The sequence below is a fragment of the Doryrhamphus excisus genome, linkage group LG4 (genome assembly GCF_037039965.1).
Source record: "Doryrhamphus excisus strain RoL-2023G ecotype Guam linkage group LG4, RoL_Dexc_Guam_v1.1, whole genome shotgun sequence".
NCBI classification, from domain to species: domain Eukaryota; kingdom Metazoa; phylum Chordata; class Actinopteri; order Syngnathiformes; family Syngnathidae; genus Doryrhamphus; species Doryrhamphus excisus.
Window position 1 is genome coordinate 16,878,872 of NC_136360.1, and position 16,537 is coordinate 16,895,408.

At 37.8% G+C, this 16,537-nt stretch overlaps 2 protein-coding genes and 1 long non-coding RNA gene across 5 annotated transcripts in view; 1 reads left to right on the forward strand and 2 right to left on the reverse strand.

Annotated features, from left to right (window-relative positions):
* The window catches only part of LOC131129729 (uncharacterized), a 21,950-nt gene extending 18,186 nt beyond the window's left edge, over window positions 1-3,764 (reverse strand). Inside the window, exons 1-2 of the long non-coding RNA XR_009129876.2 lie at window positions 2,716-3,764; window positions 2,093-2,175 (exon numbers count right to left, since the gene is read on the reverse strand). This is a non-coding gene — a long non-coding RNA (uncharacterized LOC131129729). The remainder of the gene's footprint in view (window positions 1-2,092; window positions 2,176-2,715) is intronic.
* Window positions 1-8,079, forward strand: part of rhpn1 (rhophilin, Rho GTPase binding protein 1) — a 14,470-nt gene extending 6,391 nt beyond the window's left edge. Inside the window, exons 9-16 of one of the 2 annotated variants that reach the window (XM_058073524.2) lie at window positions 114-301; window positions 385-541; window positions 695-820; window positions 3,174-3,368; window positions 3,454-3,530; window positions 3,603-3,749; window positions 4,822-4,974; window positions 6,312-8,079. In XM_058073524.2, the coding sequence (XP_057929507.2) occupies window positions 114-301; window positions 385-541; window positions 695-820; window positions 3,174-3,368; window positions 3,454-3,530; window positions 3,603-3,749; window positions 4,822-4,974; window positions 6,312-6,521 (1,253 nt within the window). In that variant the 3' untranslated portion in view covers window positions 6,522-8,079. Of the gene's footprint in view, window positions 1-113; window positions 302-384; window positions 542-694; window positions 821-3,173; window positions 3,369-3,453; window positions 3,531-3,602; window positions 3,750-4,821; window positions 5,006-5,106; window positions 5,666-6,311 lie in introns of those variants that run through there. The other variant, XM_078790291.1, reaches the window with a different exon arrangement.
* Window positions 8,080-9,178: 1,099 nt separating this feature from the next.
* atpaf1 (ATP synthase mitochondrial F1 complex assembly factor 1) lies at window positions 9,179-16,534 on the reverse strand. Of its 2 annotated transcripts, none has more exons than XM_078790300.1 (9): window positions 16,305-16,534; window positions 15,623-15,736; window positions 15,443-15,505; window positions 15,322-15,384; window positions 13,316-13,366; window positions 13,098-13,145; window positions 11,578-11,673; window positions 11,396-11,503; window positions 9,179-10,016 (listed from the first exon to the last, which is right to left on the reverse strand). In XM_078790300.1, exons 1-9 carry the CDS (start codon window positions 16,467-16,469, stop codon window positions 9,834-9,836), a joined length of 891 nt encoding a protein of 296 aa, XP_078646426.1. In that variant the 5' UTR covers window positions 16,470-16,534; the 3' UTR covers window positions 9,179-9,833. The 2 variants fall into 2 exon arrangements, with proteins under 2 accessions (XP_078646426.1, XP_057929520.2); XM_058073537.2 differs by having other exon boundaries at window positions 9,183-10,016; window positions 15,628-15,736.
* Window positions 16,535-16,537: the final 3 nt, after the last annotated feature.

A 16,537-nucleotide genomic window follows, 5' to 3' on the forward strand; every position in this document is an offset into this window, starting at 1 on the left:
TGTCCGTCAACACATGTAGTAATCATGTCAATCAACTTCTGTCTTTGTTACGTACAATTCATATAAATGTGTCTATATTTGCAAAGAATAATTGATTAATCATACCCGTTCAGGTACATTTCATTACCTGAAAGAGAACTTCTCCAACGCACCGAGTCTCGACATGAGTGGACCGTCGCTGTGCATGCTGGTGCATCTGATGGCGGCCCAGCTGCAGGAGTGCGTCTTTGAGCGCACTCTGCTCACCGCGCAGGACACACACTTCACGTCTCTGCTGTGCCTGGCGCAGGAGGCCGCACGGGTGAGCGCACAAACCTCGGCGCGGGTGTCGGTATATCACGGGACTCGAGTAACCCCATTACGCACGCGGCCTTGTTCCCGCAGGTGTCAGACTGCTATGTGTTGGTGCAGCAGGCCGTGTCGCAGCCGCTGATGAAGGACTACGTGCCTTTCTCGTGGGCGTCCATGGTTCAGGTCAAGGCGGAACACTTCCGGGCGCTCTCGCACTACTTTGCTGCCGTCGCCTTCTGTGACCAGATGTGTAAGTACCACCCACCCACACACACACACACACACCATGTTACCTTCTAACCAACCACCATCTAGTATCCACTTTCGATGACATTTCAGTGATTTAATGGCCTAATAACGCTGCCTATAAAATGCTAAAATATTAGCATTGATGTTTTGATAGTGTCCGAAGAAGAAGTCAACTGTGAAGAGGAGGCAGAAAACGCCTTTCTCCAGTTCTACGTCAGCACGCCTGCAGGGCCGCATTGGCACCAGCTTTTGAGAGACCCAGAGCAAAGACGCAAGCTGAGTGAGTTCAATTACTTCATTGTTATTTACTATTTACACACACAAGTAAATGAGACACCCATAAAATGTGTTTCGACAACACAAAAGAGGACTAACGTCTCCCCCACTCACAGTGCAACCACAAATTATCACCTGTTTACATAAATTTAAATGTGGGATTGATAATGGAGTATAACCTTCCTCTTTTGTTAGCTTTCTGGTATCATGTCTTATGTTAACGGGTGGGTTTTGACCCATGTATTAAATCAGCTATAAAATACACTAAAAACAATAAGTTACCATCAAATTTGCTTCTCATGTCTTGTTTACCTTCTTAGGCTTCCTCATCCATGAAAATGTTGCTTTTAATACTTTTGGTGTGGGCATGGAGGCCTTTTTTTGTCACTATACACATCAATTTTAATTTCCAAAAATGGTAAAATGAACCTCAAAATAATCATATTAATGAATTGAATTCTTTTGTTACCTGACTATTACTGAGGGATATAGAACATATCTCTTAAATCAATTAGTTTGATTTATTTTATCATTTTAGTATTAATCACTAAAGAAACATCTATGGTGTTGGGGTCAATTTTGACCCATATATATTCATGTCAAGAAAAGGTAGAAAAAGTTATTGTTTTCAGCAACGCAACTTTAGTAGAAACTGAAATCAAAAAGCAGAACAGGTCCAGATCTTGGTTCACTCTACTTCTTGTCATTCTTTCCGTGATCCAAAGTGTTCTTTCCGTGATCCAAAGTGCTCTTTCCATGATCCAAATTGTAAATGTAAAATCAGCCATCAGTCAAATGAGTGAATTCCCCTCACATGTCTGGACCTTGTTTTTCTGCTGGTATACTGGAAAAGCGGTCAAAATGAGAATCCCCTGAAGCTTCCATGATGAGAAGAGGAGCTGGTTGTCATTGTGTTGGCTAATTGTACACTTATGATTTCAGTTGTGGCTCAAAATATTGCTTTATAGTCATATTATTATAACCGCGTCGAAACCGACCCTAACAATACAGTGGTCATAATTTCAACCAGACCATTTTAAAGTGTAGTAAAAATGATTTTTTTGGTTTTATTTTTGTTGAAATAGTTTCCTGACAAAGTCAAAAAGCCTTGATGCAATAAACAAATGTTATGTGATTCTTTTTATGCATTAAAATGTAAAACGGGTCGGTGCCGACCCTAACACAAGAGGAGGGTTAAATAACATAAAAGGCTTGCAACCAGAAAACTATTCAATGTGTGTGGAAATCTTGTGGGCCGAAAAAGAGAGCCCCCTACCAGCCGGCAGGAGTGGTATGGTTCAATCCTCTTCTGGGCTCCAATCTGTGGCTCCAGTAGCTCGCCATTGTGGAAAACCCGGCCTGCGTAATAGGGCCAAATGTTCAATAATCATACAGTGGGGTATTGACAACTAATTCATAGCTTATAAATAGCATTTCCATGTGTTTCAAAAAGTGACAGCTGCGGATATTAGCTTTGTGTGCACGTACAATAACAAAACAGCACTACTAATACAATGTAGTCTGAATTACAGGCTGAAATATTAACAGTTCAACAATATACATAATACATACCGTTTGCAATTGTTATAATTCATATATACAATGTTCAACAGGTATATGATTCGAGTAACAAGCATTCAAATTAGTCAAAACATTTCCTAAATGCTCATACACTTTGTTGCATTTTGGTGAAATAAGGCACCATTCTGAGTCAAGCTAAGTGTCCATACAAATGAATGGAGGTTGCTAGGTGGCTAACAGCGTCCGTACAAATGAATGGAGGTTGCTCGGTTAGCTAACAGCGTCCATACAAATGAATGGAGGTTGCTAGGTGGCTAACCGCGTCCATTGAAACTAATGGCTGCGGCTAGCTAATGCTACAAACAATTAGTTACTTACCAATTCCGCGGTCTATCGCGACGTGTATTTTTTGTCTTTCCCCAGTTCGGTTCGCGGTAGGAGGCTCCTACGAGTTCAATACGAACCATAAAAAGCAGAATTGTACAATAGATACTTGAAAAGGTTCACTCGTGTGTAATGTTTCTGCCACTGCCGAACATATACTGATAAGAGACGCCATATTTGACAGGTGCGCGAGAAATGACGTCACACAAAATATCGCGCGATTTGCGACAGCGGCAAATTGGCAGAAATAAGGATACACGGGCTTTGTTCGCTGGTTACACAAACATATGTAGCACATGTGGAAGAGAACAATGTGGGCATCAAAATAAACACTTACACACAATAAATCTTACTAATTTATATAAAATATAAATTATATAAAATATAATATAATATAATGCTCCTTATGTATATGCAGTAAATTCATATGTTTGTTATTTGTGTTAATGAAGGTAAAGCCCACTTGCGCCTTGCGGTGATGAGACACGAGGAGGCCATGCGTATCCACGGTCTGTGTAAGATCTTAAGGAAGATGGACATCTTGCAGGACATCCTATCAGTGGCACACAAGCGTTCTTTGGACAAGTACTCTGAAATGGACCGGGAGGATGACTTCGATGAAACGGCAGAGGCACCGGAGATACGATGTAAGTGGAAAAGCGACACTTGAATCAGGAATATTTGGTTCGGTTCCATTGTTCAACCGCGTGTGGCGTCTTCTTGTGTTGTCAGCTCAAAGCCCTCAGAAGCCCGACATCATCCCAGCCAACTTCTCCGCTGTCCAAGTCACAGATATCTTCCAAAAATTGGTGAGTCATCGATGCCTGAAGTGTTTCTTCTGGAAATGACGTTTTGTAAATCAAGGCTTCCTTGTGCTTCAGGGGCCTTTGTCAGTGTTCTGCGCTCGAGCTCGCTGGGGTCCGGCTCGTCGGATTTGTCTCCAGAGGAGAGAAGGTGGATTAGGACTCACGCTCAGAGGAGACTCCCCTGTGTTGGTGGCCGGGGTCGTCCCTGGAGGCTGTGCGGCGGTAAGATACGACATTCATTCATTTTTTACCGCTTTTTCCTCACGAGGGTCGCGGGGGTGCTGGAGCCTATCCCAGCTGTCTTCGGGCGAGAGGCGGGGTACACCCTGGACTGGTGGCCAGCCAATCACAGGGCACATATAGACAACCATTCACACTCACATTCATACCTATGGACATACCTCATCCAAAATTTGACTTCTTGAATTTATTTATTGTAAATTGAGGAAGCCAAAAATGTACCACTTCCACACAGTCGGAGGAGATTTTTTTTTCACCCCAAAACTCCACACAAAGGGTGGAATTGAACTCAGGTTCTTGAATTTATTTCTTCGAAATTGAGGAAGCCAAAAATGTACCACTTCCACACAGAGTCGGAGGAGATTTTTTTTTCACCCCCAAACTCCACACAAAGGGTGGAATTGAACTCAGGTTCTTGAATTTATTTCTTCTAAATTGAGGAAGCCAAAAATGTACCACTTCCACACAGTCGGAGGAGATTTTTTTTCACCCCCAAACTCCCCACAAAGGGTGGAATTGAACTCAGGTTCTTGAATTTATTTCTTCTAAATTGAGGAAGCCAAAAATGTTAAATAAAAAATAATAAGAGTTTAAGGTGACTGTAGGGGTGTTATTTCTGTCTATTATTATTATTATTATTCATTCATTCATTCTCTACCGCTCTTTCCTCACAAGGGTCGCGGGGGGTGCTGGAGCCTATCCCAGCTGTCTTGGGGCGAGAGGCGGGGTACACCAGCCAATCACAGGGCACATATAGACAAACAACCATTCACACTCACATTCATACCTATGGACAATTTGGAGTGGCTAATTAACCTAGCATGTTTTTGGAATGTGGGAGGAAACCGGAGTACCCGCAGAAAACCCACGAGGAGAACATGCAAACTCCACACAGAGATGGCCGAGGGTGGAAATGAACCCTCGTCCTCATTGCTGTGAGGTCTGCACGCTAACCACTCGACATGTTTCTTGAAAATAAATAAGGTTTTTAAACTACCGTAAGTCTTGAACTATTTGTGCAACCCAAATAATATGTATCCACTTGTTTGTCAAGGAGGCAGGCCTGAAGGAAGGAGACTACATCGTGGCCGTGGATGGGAGGGACTGTAAGTGGGCCAAACACGGTGAAGTGGTGACCATGCTGAAGAACTGCGGCGACAAAGGGGTGGAGCTTAGCGTGGTTACCTTCCATTTGCATGACGCTCAAGTGAGTCTTTGTGTATTTGTCATCTGTTGTAGTATCTATGGTCTGCACTACACGTTATGTTGTAGTCAAAGCTAATATATATATATATATATATATATATATATGTATATGTACACTTCAAAAATACTCCAGTGAGTCATGCGCCACACGTATGTAATTAGTGCGGCCAAAGAACGTTGAGATGTTACTCCATCATGATCACCACGACAACGTTCTCCTCAAACAAAAGAAAACGGTCACTTGGGGAACGCCCAAAATTATGCAGGATTATGCTGCTGCATGAAGGTGCCACCGTAAGCTCCTCCCTCTCAAAGCCCTTCTGCGAGCTTGACGTTCTGGTTTTTGATCAACATTTGCAATAACTTATTTTCATTCATTCATTTTCTACCACTTATCTTCACGAGGTTCGCGGGGTTGCTGGAGCCTATCCCAGCTGTCTTCGGGCGAGGGGCGGGGTACACCCTGGACTGGTGGCCAGCCAATCACAGGGCACATATAGACAAACAACCATTCACACTCACATTCATACCTATGGACAATTTGGAGTGGCTAATTAACCTAGCATGTTTTTGGAATGTGGGAGGAAACCGGAGTACCCGGAGAAAACCCACGAGGAGAACATGCAAACTCCACAACGAGATGTCCGAGGGTGGAATTGAACCCTGGTCTCCTAGGTGTGAGGTCTCCGTGCAGCTCTAATGTAATTCTACATTTTTAAAAATTTAATTTATATTATTAATTAATTATTTATTAATATATAATATATTTTATTTATATTTTTGTTTTATATACATTAGTTTTATATTATTTTCACAATTTAATTCATTGTATTTATATTATTTATTAATTATTTATTAATATATAATTATAATTAATATATAATATTAATTATTTATATTTTATTTATATTTTTATATTAGTTTTATTATATTTTCACAATTTAATTCATTGTATTTATATTATTAATTATTTATTACTATATAATTATAATATAATATATTATATAATAATGTATAATATTAATTATTTATATTTTATTTATATTTTTATATTAGTTTTATTATATTTTCACAATTTAATTCATTGTATTTATATTATTAATTATTTATTACTATATAATTATAATATAATATATTATATAATAATGTATAATATTAATTATTTAATATATAATATATTTTATTAAGATTTTTTATATTAGTTTTATTATATTATTTTCACAATTTAATTCATTATTAGATTTGAGTCGGCTCCAAATAACCTACCATGTGTCTCTTTAATTGCAATTGTTCATTTGCAACACAGGAAGCTAACCGTGTGTGTGTGTTTGTGAACAGGTTGCAAAAAGGGCCTTTATGGCGTCGCACAGCAGCGATAAAGAAAACTCTCGGCAGAGGGTTTGGGGTGTGGCTAAAGGACAGAGCTCCGCCTCCTTACTGAACTGGAACAGGAAGAAGAAGCGGGAAGGCAGCGGGACCTCCAAGAGACCGGGAGGCACTTTCAGTTTGTCTTTCGGGAGCCTCCGAGACGCGGAGGGAATGTATTAGGATGTCAACTCTACCGGCGCATTTATCTTATGCTGTCATAATTCATATTTCTATGGTGGCCCGCCCCAAAATACAGGATATTTGTGGCAATATTTCATGAGTAATCAGTGTGTCTCAACTGGTGCACTTGCGTACTTACTTACACTTGAGTGCATAAGTGCCTACACACTGACAAGTACCCAGATGCTGGAACTTGATGGACACTCTGATGGCATCTTGGCTAGATAGCAGAGGGGGCGGGACTAACACATGTGATTTCGATTAAAAAAGGAGAGGAAGAAGAGCACTAATTTGGGACAGGACTACGTTGGCACACTCGGATCCAAGTAGACAATCCGAGTCCAAGTACACGCCCCTAGGAGACATGGCGGTGATGTTGGTGTGGCATTGTCGGGAAATATGAAGACGAAATATGGCAGTCGTGTCACAAAGTCATCATTCTTATGTTATAATAAATATGGAAATTTTTCCTGCCACTTTTTAGAGCCAACGACTAAGAACCTTTAGAACAGGGGTCTCAAACTCAATTTACTTGGGCGGCCACTGGAGCTAGGGTCTGGGTGAGACTGGGCCACATCAGGTGCCCCCCCCCCCCCCAAAAAGCATTTATTAAAAACAGAAAAATATACAATATACAGTGCTTTGGTTCCGATTTTCTACAATAAAAGCTCTGATAAAACATTCCACTGTTCTCAAATATCTTAATTTTTATTGTTCTGCACAAAATAAGATAAAAAATAAATAAACAAATCAGGAATAAAGAAAATCAATCAGTAATAAATAAATATAATAATAATAATAAAACGGCAAATAATAAAAACTTAAGAAACCACATATAGTTGGTGGGTAGACAAATTATTTTTTTCAGATTAAAATGAACAAAGCATTATTAGAGCCCTGTAGACATGACAAAACACGACTATAGTCACATTTATACTTTTTTTAATTTACAACATATTGCGCAACTGCAGGGTCTTGAGACACATGCTAACTCGCAAACTAGAGAGTTAGCGACCTAAACGGTAGCCTTCAAGTTATTTCCTTTAAACTTAAATAGGCAAAAACTTACCACTTCCACACGGATAGGGAGGATAACTATTAACAGTTATTTAACCTTTAACATGAACATTAATCAAACGTAATAATTTTTTCTGGGTACATGATACCATACAGCATCCATATCAAACTTGCGCAGGCCGCACTAACATTAAACTTTCATATCAAGGCAGGGGCCTGCGGGCCGCGTGTTTGAGACCCCTGCTTTAGAACCATAATATTGCAAACATGTTTTATTTTAATGTTTGAATTAGGAGAGGGAAAAAAAACCTGATTTGCTTCAGTTGATTTGAGTCAAGCCTAGTACTAGTACACAAGTACTTATGAAATGACAGTAGTAATAATCATAGGATGCTGAGGGGACGAGTTGTTCGATGAAAATTATTTTTACTTTTTGCATATTTTTGAAACTGTGAAATGTTCACATCCATCCCCTCTTGGATGTTTTCTTGTATCGTCCAATAAAAGTGCTTCACTTTCTCCACATTTTGCTGTGTTTTTATACACCTTATGTTATGGTAGTAAAAAAAAAAACAAAAAAACTACACAATTCAATCACATGCAAACTACAGCTTTTGTTAATCAATGGAAAATGGAAATTACGGGTATCCTGTTTCAGCAGATTCATTGGAATCCAGTGAAGGTAAGTCACCTGATTGGACAACATTTAGAACAGTGGTCTCAAACACGCGGCCCGCGGGCCAAATGGGGCCCGCAGGACACTAGTTTGAGGCCCCCGTCTTGATATGAAAGTTTAATGTTAGTGCGGCCCGCGCAAGTTTGATATGGATGCTGTATGGTATCATGTACCCAGAAAATTATTACGTTTGATTAATGTTCATGTTAAAGGTTAAATAACTGTTAATAGTTATCCTCCCTATCCGTGTGGAAGTGGTAAGTTTTTGGCTATTTAAGTTTAAAGGAAATAACTTGAAGGCTACCGTTTAGGTCGCTAGCTCTCTAGTTTGCGAGTTAGCATGTGTCTCAAGACCCTGCAGTTGCGCAATATGTTGTAAATAAAAAGAGTATAAATGTGACTATAGTTGTGTTTTGTCATGTCTACAGGGCTCTAATAATGCTTTGTTCATTTTAATCTGAAAAACATAATTTGTCTACCCACCAACTATATGTGGTTTCTTAAGTTTTTATTATTTGCTGTTTTATTATTATTATGTTTATTTATTACTGATTGATTGATTTTCTTTATTCTTGATTTGTTTATTTATTTTTCATATTTTGTGTAGAAAAATAAAATGTAAGATATTTGAGAACAGTGGAATGTTTTGTCAGAACTTTTCTTGTAGAAAATTGGAACCAAAGCAAAGTTTTTAAATTTTTTTTGTTTTTAATGAATGTGTTTTTTTTTTGTTTTTTTTTTTTTGGAAAACCTGATGCGGCCCAGTCTCACCCAGACCCGAGCTCCAGTGGCCCCCAAGTGTATATATATATATATATATATATATATATTTTAAATATACATATATTTATTTATATATTTATATTTACATTTATATATTTGACAAAAAAAATCACAAATTTGAGGAATAGCGAGTGTGCACTTTTTGCTTGACACTTTGCACTTCCAATTTAGCCATTTCTCACATCACGTTTTTTCAAAACTATATGAATAAATCTTTTAATAAATAATTTAAATACATTTTATAATAATACATTTTTTTGGGTTGAATACGGCCTTTTATCCTTTAAAAATATCCTCATTTAAGCAATTATTGCCTAAATTAAGCATTTCCGAGTATTAAAAATTCAAGGATGTTGTCATGACGTGTAGTAGGGTTACGGTTAGTCCCTTGGCTTGAGACACACGAGCACCAGACTTGATCGCTCGAAACAAGAGGCTTTTATTGCAGGTTTAAATGATTAATCCCAAATAACAACAGAGGCTGCTGTTGTTGCGGCTGTAAGCCACGCCGAGCTAAAACTCAACGTCACTTCCTGTCCGACGCCGGAACACATCTGCAGGAACACACGAGTACGAGTCTTGTGTCTTAAACCGCGTATTTTCTGTTAGCATGTCGGCTATATTGGGTAATATGAGCTTAAAGGTGACTATAGGGGTGTTATGTCATGTCTGGAGGGCTCTAACCCACGAGTCCAATCGTATCCTCGAGCCGTCTGAGAAAAGGCGTGACGGTGCTCCTTCAGCACGCCGCTTCAAATAAGTCTGAGAACAAACGTGTTTTTTTCTTGCAGTACCTGAACGTCACACGATGCTGCGGTCCACCCCGTCAGCTTGTTCTATTTGGAGGCGGGCGTGAACGCGGGGCTGATGCCGCTCTGTTCCAGCTCGGCTATCACAGACATGTGTTTAAACTCGGCGGGGTGGTGGTTGAAGGTCTCCACCAATCGGTGCGTCTCCTGCCTCTGCGTGCCGTAGAAGAGCTGCACCTGATTGGCCAAGCACTGGGCCTGGTGGACCGTCTGGCAGGACGAGAGGAAGCGATCGGGTTTAGAGACTTTGTGACAACTAGGGATCGACCGATATGGGTTTTTTTTGGGGGGGGCAATGCAGATACCGATTTTTTTCCCCATCACGCTTAGCCGATGGCCGATTTTGCTTGGGCCGATATTTGTGGCCGATACTGCTTTTGAGCCCTCAATTTACATGAATTATTATATTACATAATATATTACAGGTCTCATGTTTAAACAAATATTTATTGAAATGTAAACACTGAACACAGAAGGATTCAGCTTTCTTAAACACACATTTATATGGCATTATCAACTAATTATAAATTATAATTATAAATTATATAAATTATAAATATTAATATAATTACTTATGATAAATAATTATAAATATTCAACCATGTGCAAGACATTTATCGTAAATTTATCCAGCATCGATGTGATGACTGTAAGGCAGGGGTCTCAAACACGCGGGCCGAATGTGCGCCTTAATATGAAAGTTTAATGTTAGTGCGGCCCGCGCAAGTTTGATATGGATGCTGTATGGTATCATGTACCCAGAAAAAATTATTACGTTTGATTAATGTTCATGTTAAAGGTTAAATAACTGTTAATAGTTATCCTCCCTATCCGTGTGGAAGTGGTAAGTTTTTGGCTATTTAAGTTGAAAGGAAATAACTTGAAGGCTACCGTTTAGGTCGCTAGCTCTCTAGTTTGCGAATAGCATGTGTCTCAAGACCCTGCAGTTGCGCAATATGTTGTAAATAAAAAGAGTATAAATGTGACTATAGTCGTGTTTTGTCATGTCTACAGGGCTCTAATAATGCTTTGTTCATTTTAATCTGAAAAAAATAATTTGTCTACCAACCAACTATATGTGGTTTTTATTATTTGCCAATTTATTATTATTATTATATTTATTTATTACTGATTGATTTTCTTTATTCTTGATTTGTTTATTTATTATTCAGAAAATCAGAACCAAAGTACTGAAAAAGTTTGTATATTTTTCTGTTTTTAATAAATGTGTTTTTTTTTTTTTTTGGAAAACCTGATGCGGCCCAGCCTTGCCCAGACCCTAGCTCCAGTGCCCCCCAGGTAAATTGAGTTTAAGACCCCTGCTGTAAGGTGTAAAAAACAAGCTAATTCTAGTACTTGTGAAAATGCGCCCCTGATGTGGTTCAACAGTGGGGGGCAGGGTACCGCGACTGCGTGTGTTGCGGGGTCCTCTGCTGCCCCTGCGGATGCCCGACTGTAAATCATGCAGCGGAAAAATATATATCGCCGAACCCACGCCCGTATCAGCCGATACCGATTCAAGGAAAAAAACACAAATATCGGTCGATCCTTAGTGACAACATCCTGATGTACGGCAAAGTAAAACTTACAATAAACTTGGGATCCAACTCCGCCGTCATGAGCACGATGCCCTTGTCCTCCTTCAAGTCTGGGTAGTGGTACAGGATCAGCTGGCTGGGAGCGTTCTCACCCAACGTCTAAGCACAGAAGTTCAGCCATGATGCCACACGCTGACCGCCAGGCAGCATGACGACCGCGTGTTTTCATTCACCTGGATGTTGATGAGTGACGTGAAATGGAGCTCATGGCCGGACCACTGGCCCACAAAGAACTCGTAGCCCTCCGTCTGCGGCAACGCAAACAGGAACTGGGGACAAAGAAGGGCAGAGTAAACATTAAAATGAAAACTTATACAGTCGTCCCTCGCTTACAATTGTTTCCAGACCTGACTGCGATAAATGGATTCCCACAATATAGGATTCAATGTCAATAAATTGAATATTTATGTAGCAATTATGGTGCTTTCAAGGACCACCGGGAAAAAGTGTGAAATTTCAATGCCTGAGGAAAAACATTATCAGTGATGCACAATAGTAATGGTTTAATTTTATTTGAACATGCATCAGATTCCAATAGAGTGCATCCCATCAGTTCCCAGTTCCACATGTCCAAAAGGAGTAGGAAGAAGCAAAGCTTATTAAATCCTACCCCTCCATCTGGTACTTTTACAACCAGTAACTGTTGTTCACATCCTGCTTTCCTAATATTGTTTTGTTTTATTTTGTTGTGTTGTATTTTGTTTTGTTGTATTTGATTTTGTTGTATTTTATTTGATTTTGCTGTATTTTATTTGATTTTGTTGTATTTTATTTTATTGTATTTGATTTTGTTGTATTTTATCTTATTTTATTTTTAGTCACGTACCAAAGTACAAGGTGATATGACAATCCAATGACATAATGGCTACCATAAAGACAGCTGATGGTGTACATTTGACATCAGGTATTTATAAACTTACACCGCAACCAAATGATTGAATTACTAAAATATATTCATAAAAATATGAATTAAAAAAATATATGAAAATAAAGTAAAATGTATGTATTTGACAAAAAAAAATCACAAATTTGAGGAATAGCGAGTGTGCACTTTTTGCTTGACACTTTGCACTTCAAATTTGGCCATTTCCCACATCACGTTTTTTCAAAACTATATGAATAAATCTTTTAATAAATAATTTAAATACATTTTATAATAATAATTTAAAAATTTTGGTTGAATACGGCCTCTTATCCCTTAAAAACATCCACATTTAAGCAACTATTGCCTACATTTCTGAGTATTAAAAATTAAAAGATGTTGTCATGACATGTAGTAGGGTTAGGGTTAGTCCCTTGCTTGAGACACACAAGCACCAGACTTGATCGCTGGAACAAGAGGCTTTTATTGCAGGTTTAAATGATCTCCCAATAGGCACAATAATAATCCCTAATAAAAACAGGGGCTGCTGTTGCAGCTGTAAGCCACGCCAAGCTAAAACTCAACGTCACTTCCTGTCCGACGCCGGAACACATCTGCAGCAACACACGAGTATGAGTCTTGTGTCTTACACCGCGTATTTTCTGTTAGCATGTCGGCTATATTGGGTAATATGAGCTTAAAGGTGACTATAGGGGTGTTATGTCATGTCTGGAGGGCTCTAAACGTTAACCATATCTCGAAGGTGATAAAAAGGTTTAACGGTGTGCATTGGAATGTCAAGTCATTAGCATTTTAGAACGCTAACCTTACCATGGGGCAGGATTTGGCTCGGGTGTGAATCACATCGTACGTCTGGCTCTGCAAAGACAAGACGAAAATGTAACGAGTCACGGGAAACGTCAATCTAGTTCACCCATCAATCAACATGTGATGGAATGGATCTTCTCTTGCATGCGTAGACACACTGTGGCTAGCCAGCTAGCTAATAGTATGCAACTGACAGACATGAATGGGAATTATGCACTCACTGGGATGACGGCGCTGATCGTGTCCTTGGCGGCGTAATACGTCATCCAAAGCTGAGACCAGTCGAGAAAACAGGAACAATTGAATTGAATTGAAACAGAAACTAAATTGTAGCATACAATTTTGAGGTTACAAAAAAACACACGCTAACTGGGGCGGTTGCTAACCAAGGTTCCACTTTATTAAGACAAAAAATACCATAAATGTTGATATATTAAAAACAAAAATATGTATTATTTTTTATCGTAATATGAGAAACAAACAAATCAAATAATGCCTTCTTTTAGGGGAATTTTTGGTTAGAAAAAATTATGAAAATAGTCATAATATGAGAATAAAGTCATAATACTACAGGAAAAAAAATGATCATATTTATAAACATTGACAAAAAGTAGCACGAATAAGTAAGTTCAGGCTAATACCGTATTTTCCGGACTATAAGTGAAACTTTTTTTTTTTTCATAGGTTGGCTGTTCCTGCGACTTATACTCCAGAGCGACTTATAAATGAAAAAAGTGTTTATGTTCCATAAACACTGGACACCTTTTGTGTTCATGTTTATTTTTTGTGTAGCTGAATAAGCATTGTGTTAGCATATCTTACACCTATTCAGCCTGTTCTCGATTCTTTTATTGTTAGAACTTGCCTTCCAAGAGGACGTAATGTCTGTTTTGATCAAGTAGTTTGGAAAATTAATTACCCGCAAAAAATGCCACTTATACTCCAGTGTGACTTATGTATGTTTTTTTCTACCTAATTATGCATTTTTGGCCTTGTGTGACTTATACTCTGGAGCGACTTATAGTCCAGAAAATACGGTAATTTTCATCATGTGTACATTAAACAAGTGAAGATGTACTTTGTGTAATCACCCTGGTTCTAAAACTTTATCTAAGCAAGCACCTGACATGTAGTTTTTATTCATTATTTGTGAATTTCTTACCCATGATAAGTACAACTGTTATAATAATAATAATAATAATAATAATAATACATTTTATTTGCATAGCGCTTTTCAAAATACTCAAAGACACTTCACAGAAGAATGGCGTTGAATAAAAGCAAGTAAACAGAGTAAAAGATACATAAAAATACAACATTCATTCGTTAATACGTGAGTAAAACATGAGTAAAAGCGGGGGCGGGGCACTTATAAATATTAAAAATATTTACAATCATAAGTTATTATACATATTAAAATAAATTAAATATTAAATAAAAAATAAAAAATATTATAATATTAAACATATATTATATTATTATAAATATATAAAAATTAAATATATTATATATAATATATTATAATATTAAAATATTGTAAAAATATTAAATAAATTATAAATCCTTATAAGTAAACATTTAAATAAGTAAATATGTATTTATAAGTTAATATAAAATATATATAATTTTGTTATATATCATTTAATAACTTTTTTCTTGCCATTATTTTATTGTTAATATTACATTAAAATACTAACCCTATACTTTAAAATACAACATTTATTTGTTAATACACAGTTAAAACATGAGTAAAAGCGGGGCGGGGCCCTTATAAATATGTATAATTATGAATATAAATTATTATAAATATTTTTAAAAATAAATATTATATAAAAATAGTTATAATATTAAATATATATTATAAAATATATATATATATAAATTCAATATATATTACATATAATATATTATGATATTAAAATATTATAAAAATATTAAATTAGAAATTATAAATCCTTAAGTAAATATTTAAATAAGTATAATAATGTAACATATATATAATTTTGTTATATATCATTTAATAACTTTCTTCTTGCCATTATTTTATTGTTAATATTACAGTTGACAATCTTCATGTCATGTTTTCTACTCGTCGTTTGGCCTGGGGTGCGGCCCGGGGGCCGTTATTCACCCGCACATTCCCACTGGAAAATGTTGGGTTTAAAAGTTTGAGACAACGCATGCTAAAAACAAGATCGTTTCCTGGTTCCTACCTTTTCCAACTCACCTTGGAAATCTCCTCACCCGTCTTGTCCTGGATCATCTCCAGATTGAGGATGGATCCCAGCATCTGAAGAACAACATTTCATCATCGCCATCTTCCTCATCCAGAAAAGCACCAGCCTCACCTTGTTTTTGGTGAACCCCCCTGATGTTCCACCACTGGCTGCCGTCTTGTTCCGCTTCTCAAACTGCAAAAAATTGCAGAAAATAAAGTCATTTTCACAAATAAGATTTGTGTCGCCTACATATATCATGATCATTTTCCATGTGTGACACGTTTTTGCGTCGATTATATTGCAACATACTCCACCTCCTGTTCCATCAGCCTCACAAACTCCGCTTGCTTGGAGTGTCCCAGCACTTCCTTCTTTGCCTCGTGACGTTTTTCCAGCCGAGCCTTCATCTCTTGAGGGTTGGAACTGAAATCAAGAAGATACAAAAAATCAGAAAAGACTTATCAGATGATAAGAGTGCATTTCCCAACATGGCTACTATAAAAATTTATACATTTTCAAAATAAAAGTAGGAGAGGATTCATCTTATTTAATGCACATTTGGGGTGTTGCACTCACTAAAAACACACAAAATGAGTGAACGTGCTGTTAAAAATTACGATTGTTGTTTCCGGAAAATGCACAAGAACATTAATGAAATTAGGACAGGACTTACAGTCAAAATTAGCACCCTCAAGAACAACGTACTGAAGTGTACTGATGGAAGTACAGTATTCGATTGGAGACCCAGCCGTACGCACTAAAAAGACCAAGTACGGTAAGTGCACGAACTGCATATATATTTACGAACTGTATATTTTGTCATAATTTACACCGGTAATGTTACGTAGTCAACCTGCAACGTAATTGTCCAACGTTTAAACATAAAATAGAAAATCATAATCATTCATTCATTCATTTTCTACCGCTTTTCCTCACGTAATATTCAAAGCTACATTGCTCCGATGTTGTGTAGCCAACCAAGCTAGCTAACCTGCGCATGTTCTGAATCTTGTCCTGGTACTTCCGGTAGAAAGGATTCTCTTCCAAGTTTTCTTCTTTCCGCACCGAGAAGGCTCGGAACCTCGGGGCGACCACGCCAGGAATCAGCGGCCTGATACCGGTCGCCTTGACGGCTATCATTCCTCTGTACGTACATGTCATTTGGACCAGGGCCGCCGCCATCTTTCCATCGCTTTTGTCCGACATCTATAACACCCCGATGAG

What these genes read in the sequence shown, in the direction of transcription:
- atpaf1 (XM_058073537.2), bottom strand. Translation starts at nt 16,519, where the DNA reads ATGTCGGACAAAAGCGATGGAAAGATGGCGGCGGCCCTGGTCCAAATG. An exon ending in AAGATTCAGAACATGCGCAG is followed by an intron (nt 15,737 to 16,304) that starts GTTAGCTAGCTT and finishes TCTTGATTTCAG; the next exon opens with TTCCAACCCTCAAGAGATGA. An exon ending in CGTCACTCATCAACATCCAG is followed by an intron (nt 11,504 to 11,577) that starts GTGAATGAAAAC and finishes TTCTGTGCTTAG; the next exon opens with ACGTTGGGTGAGAACGCTCC.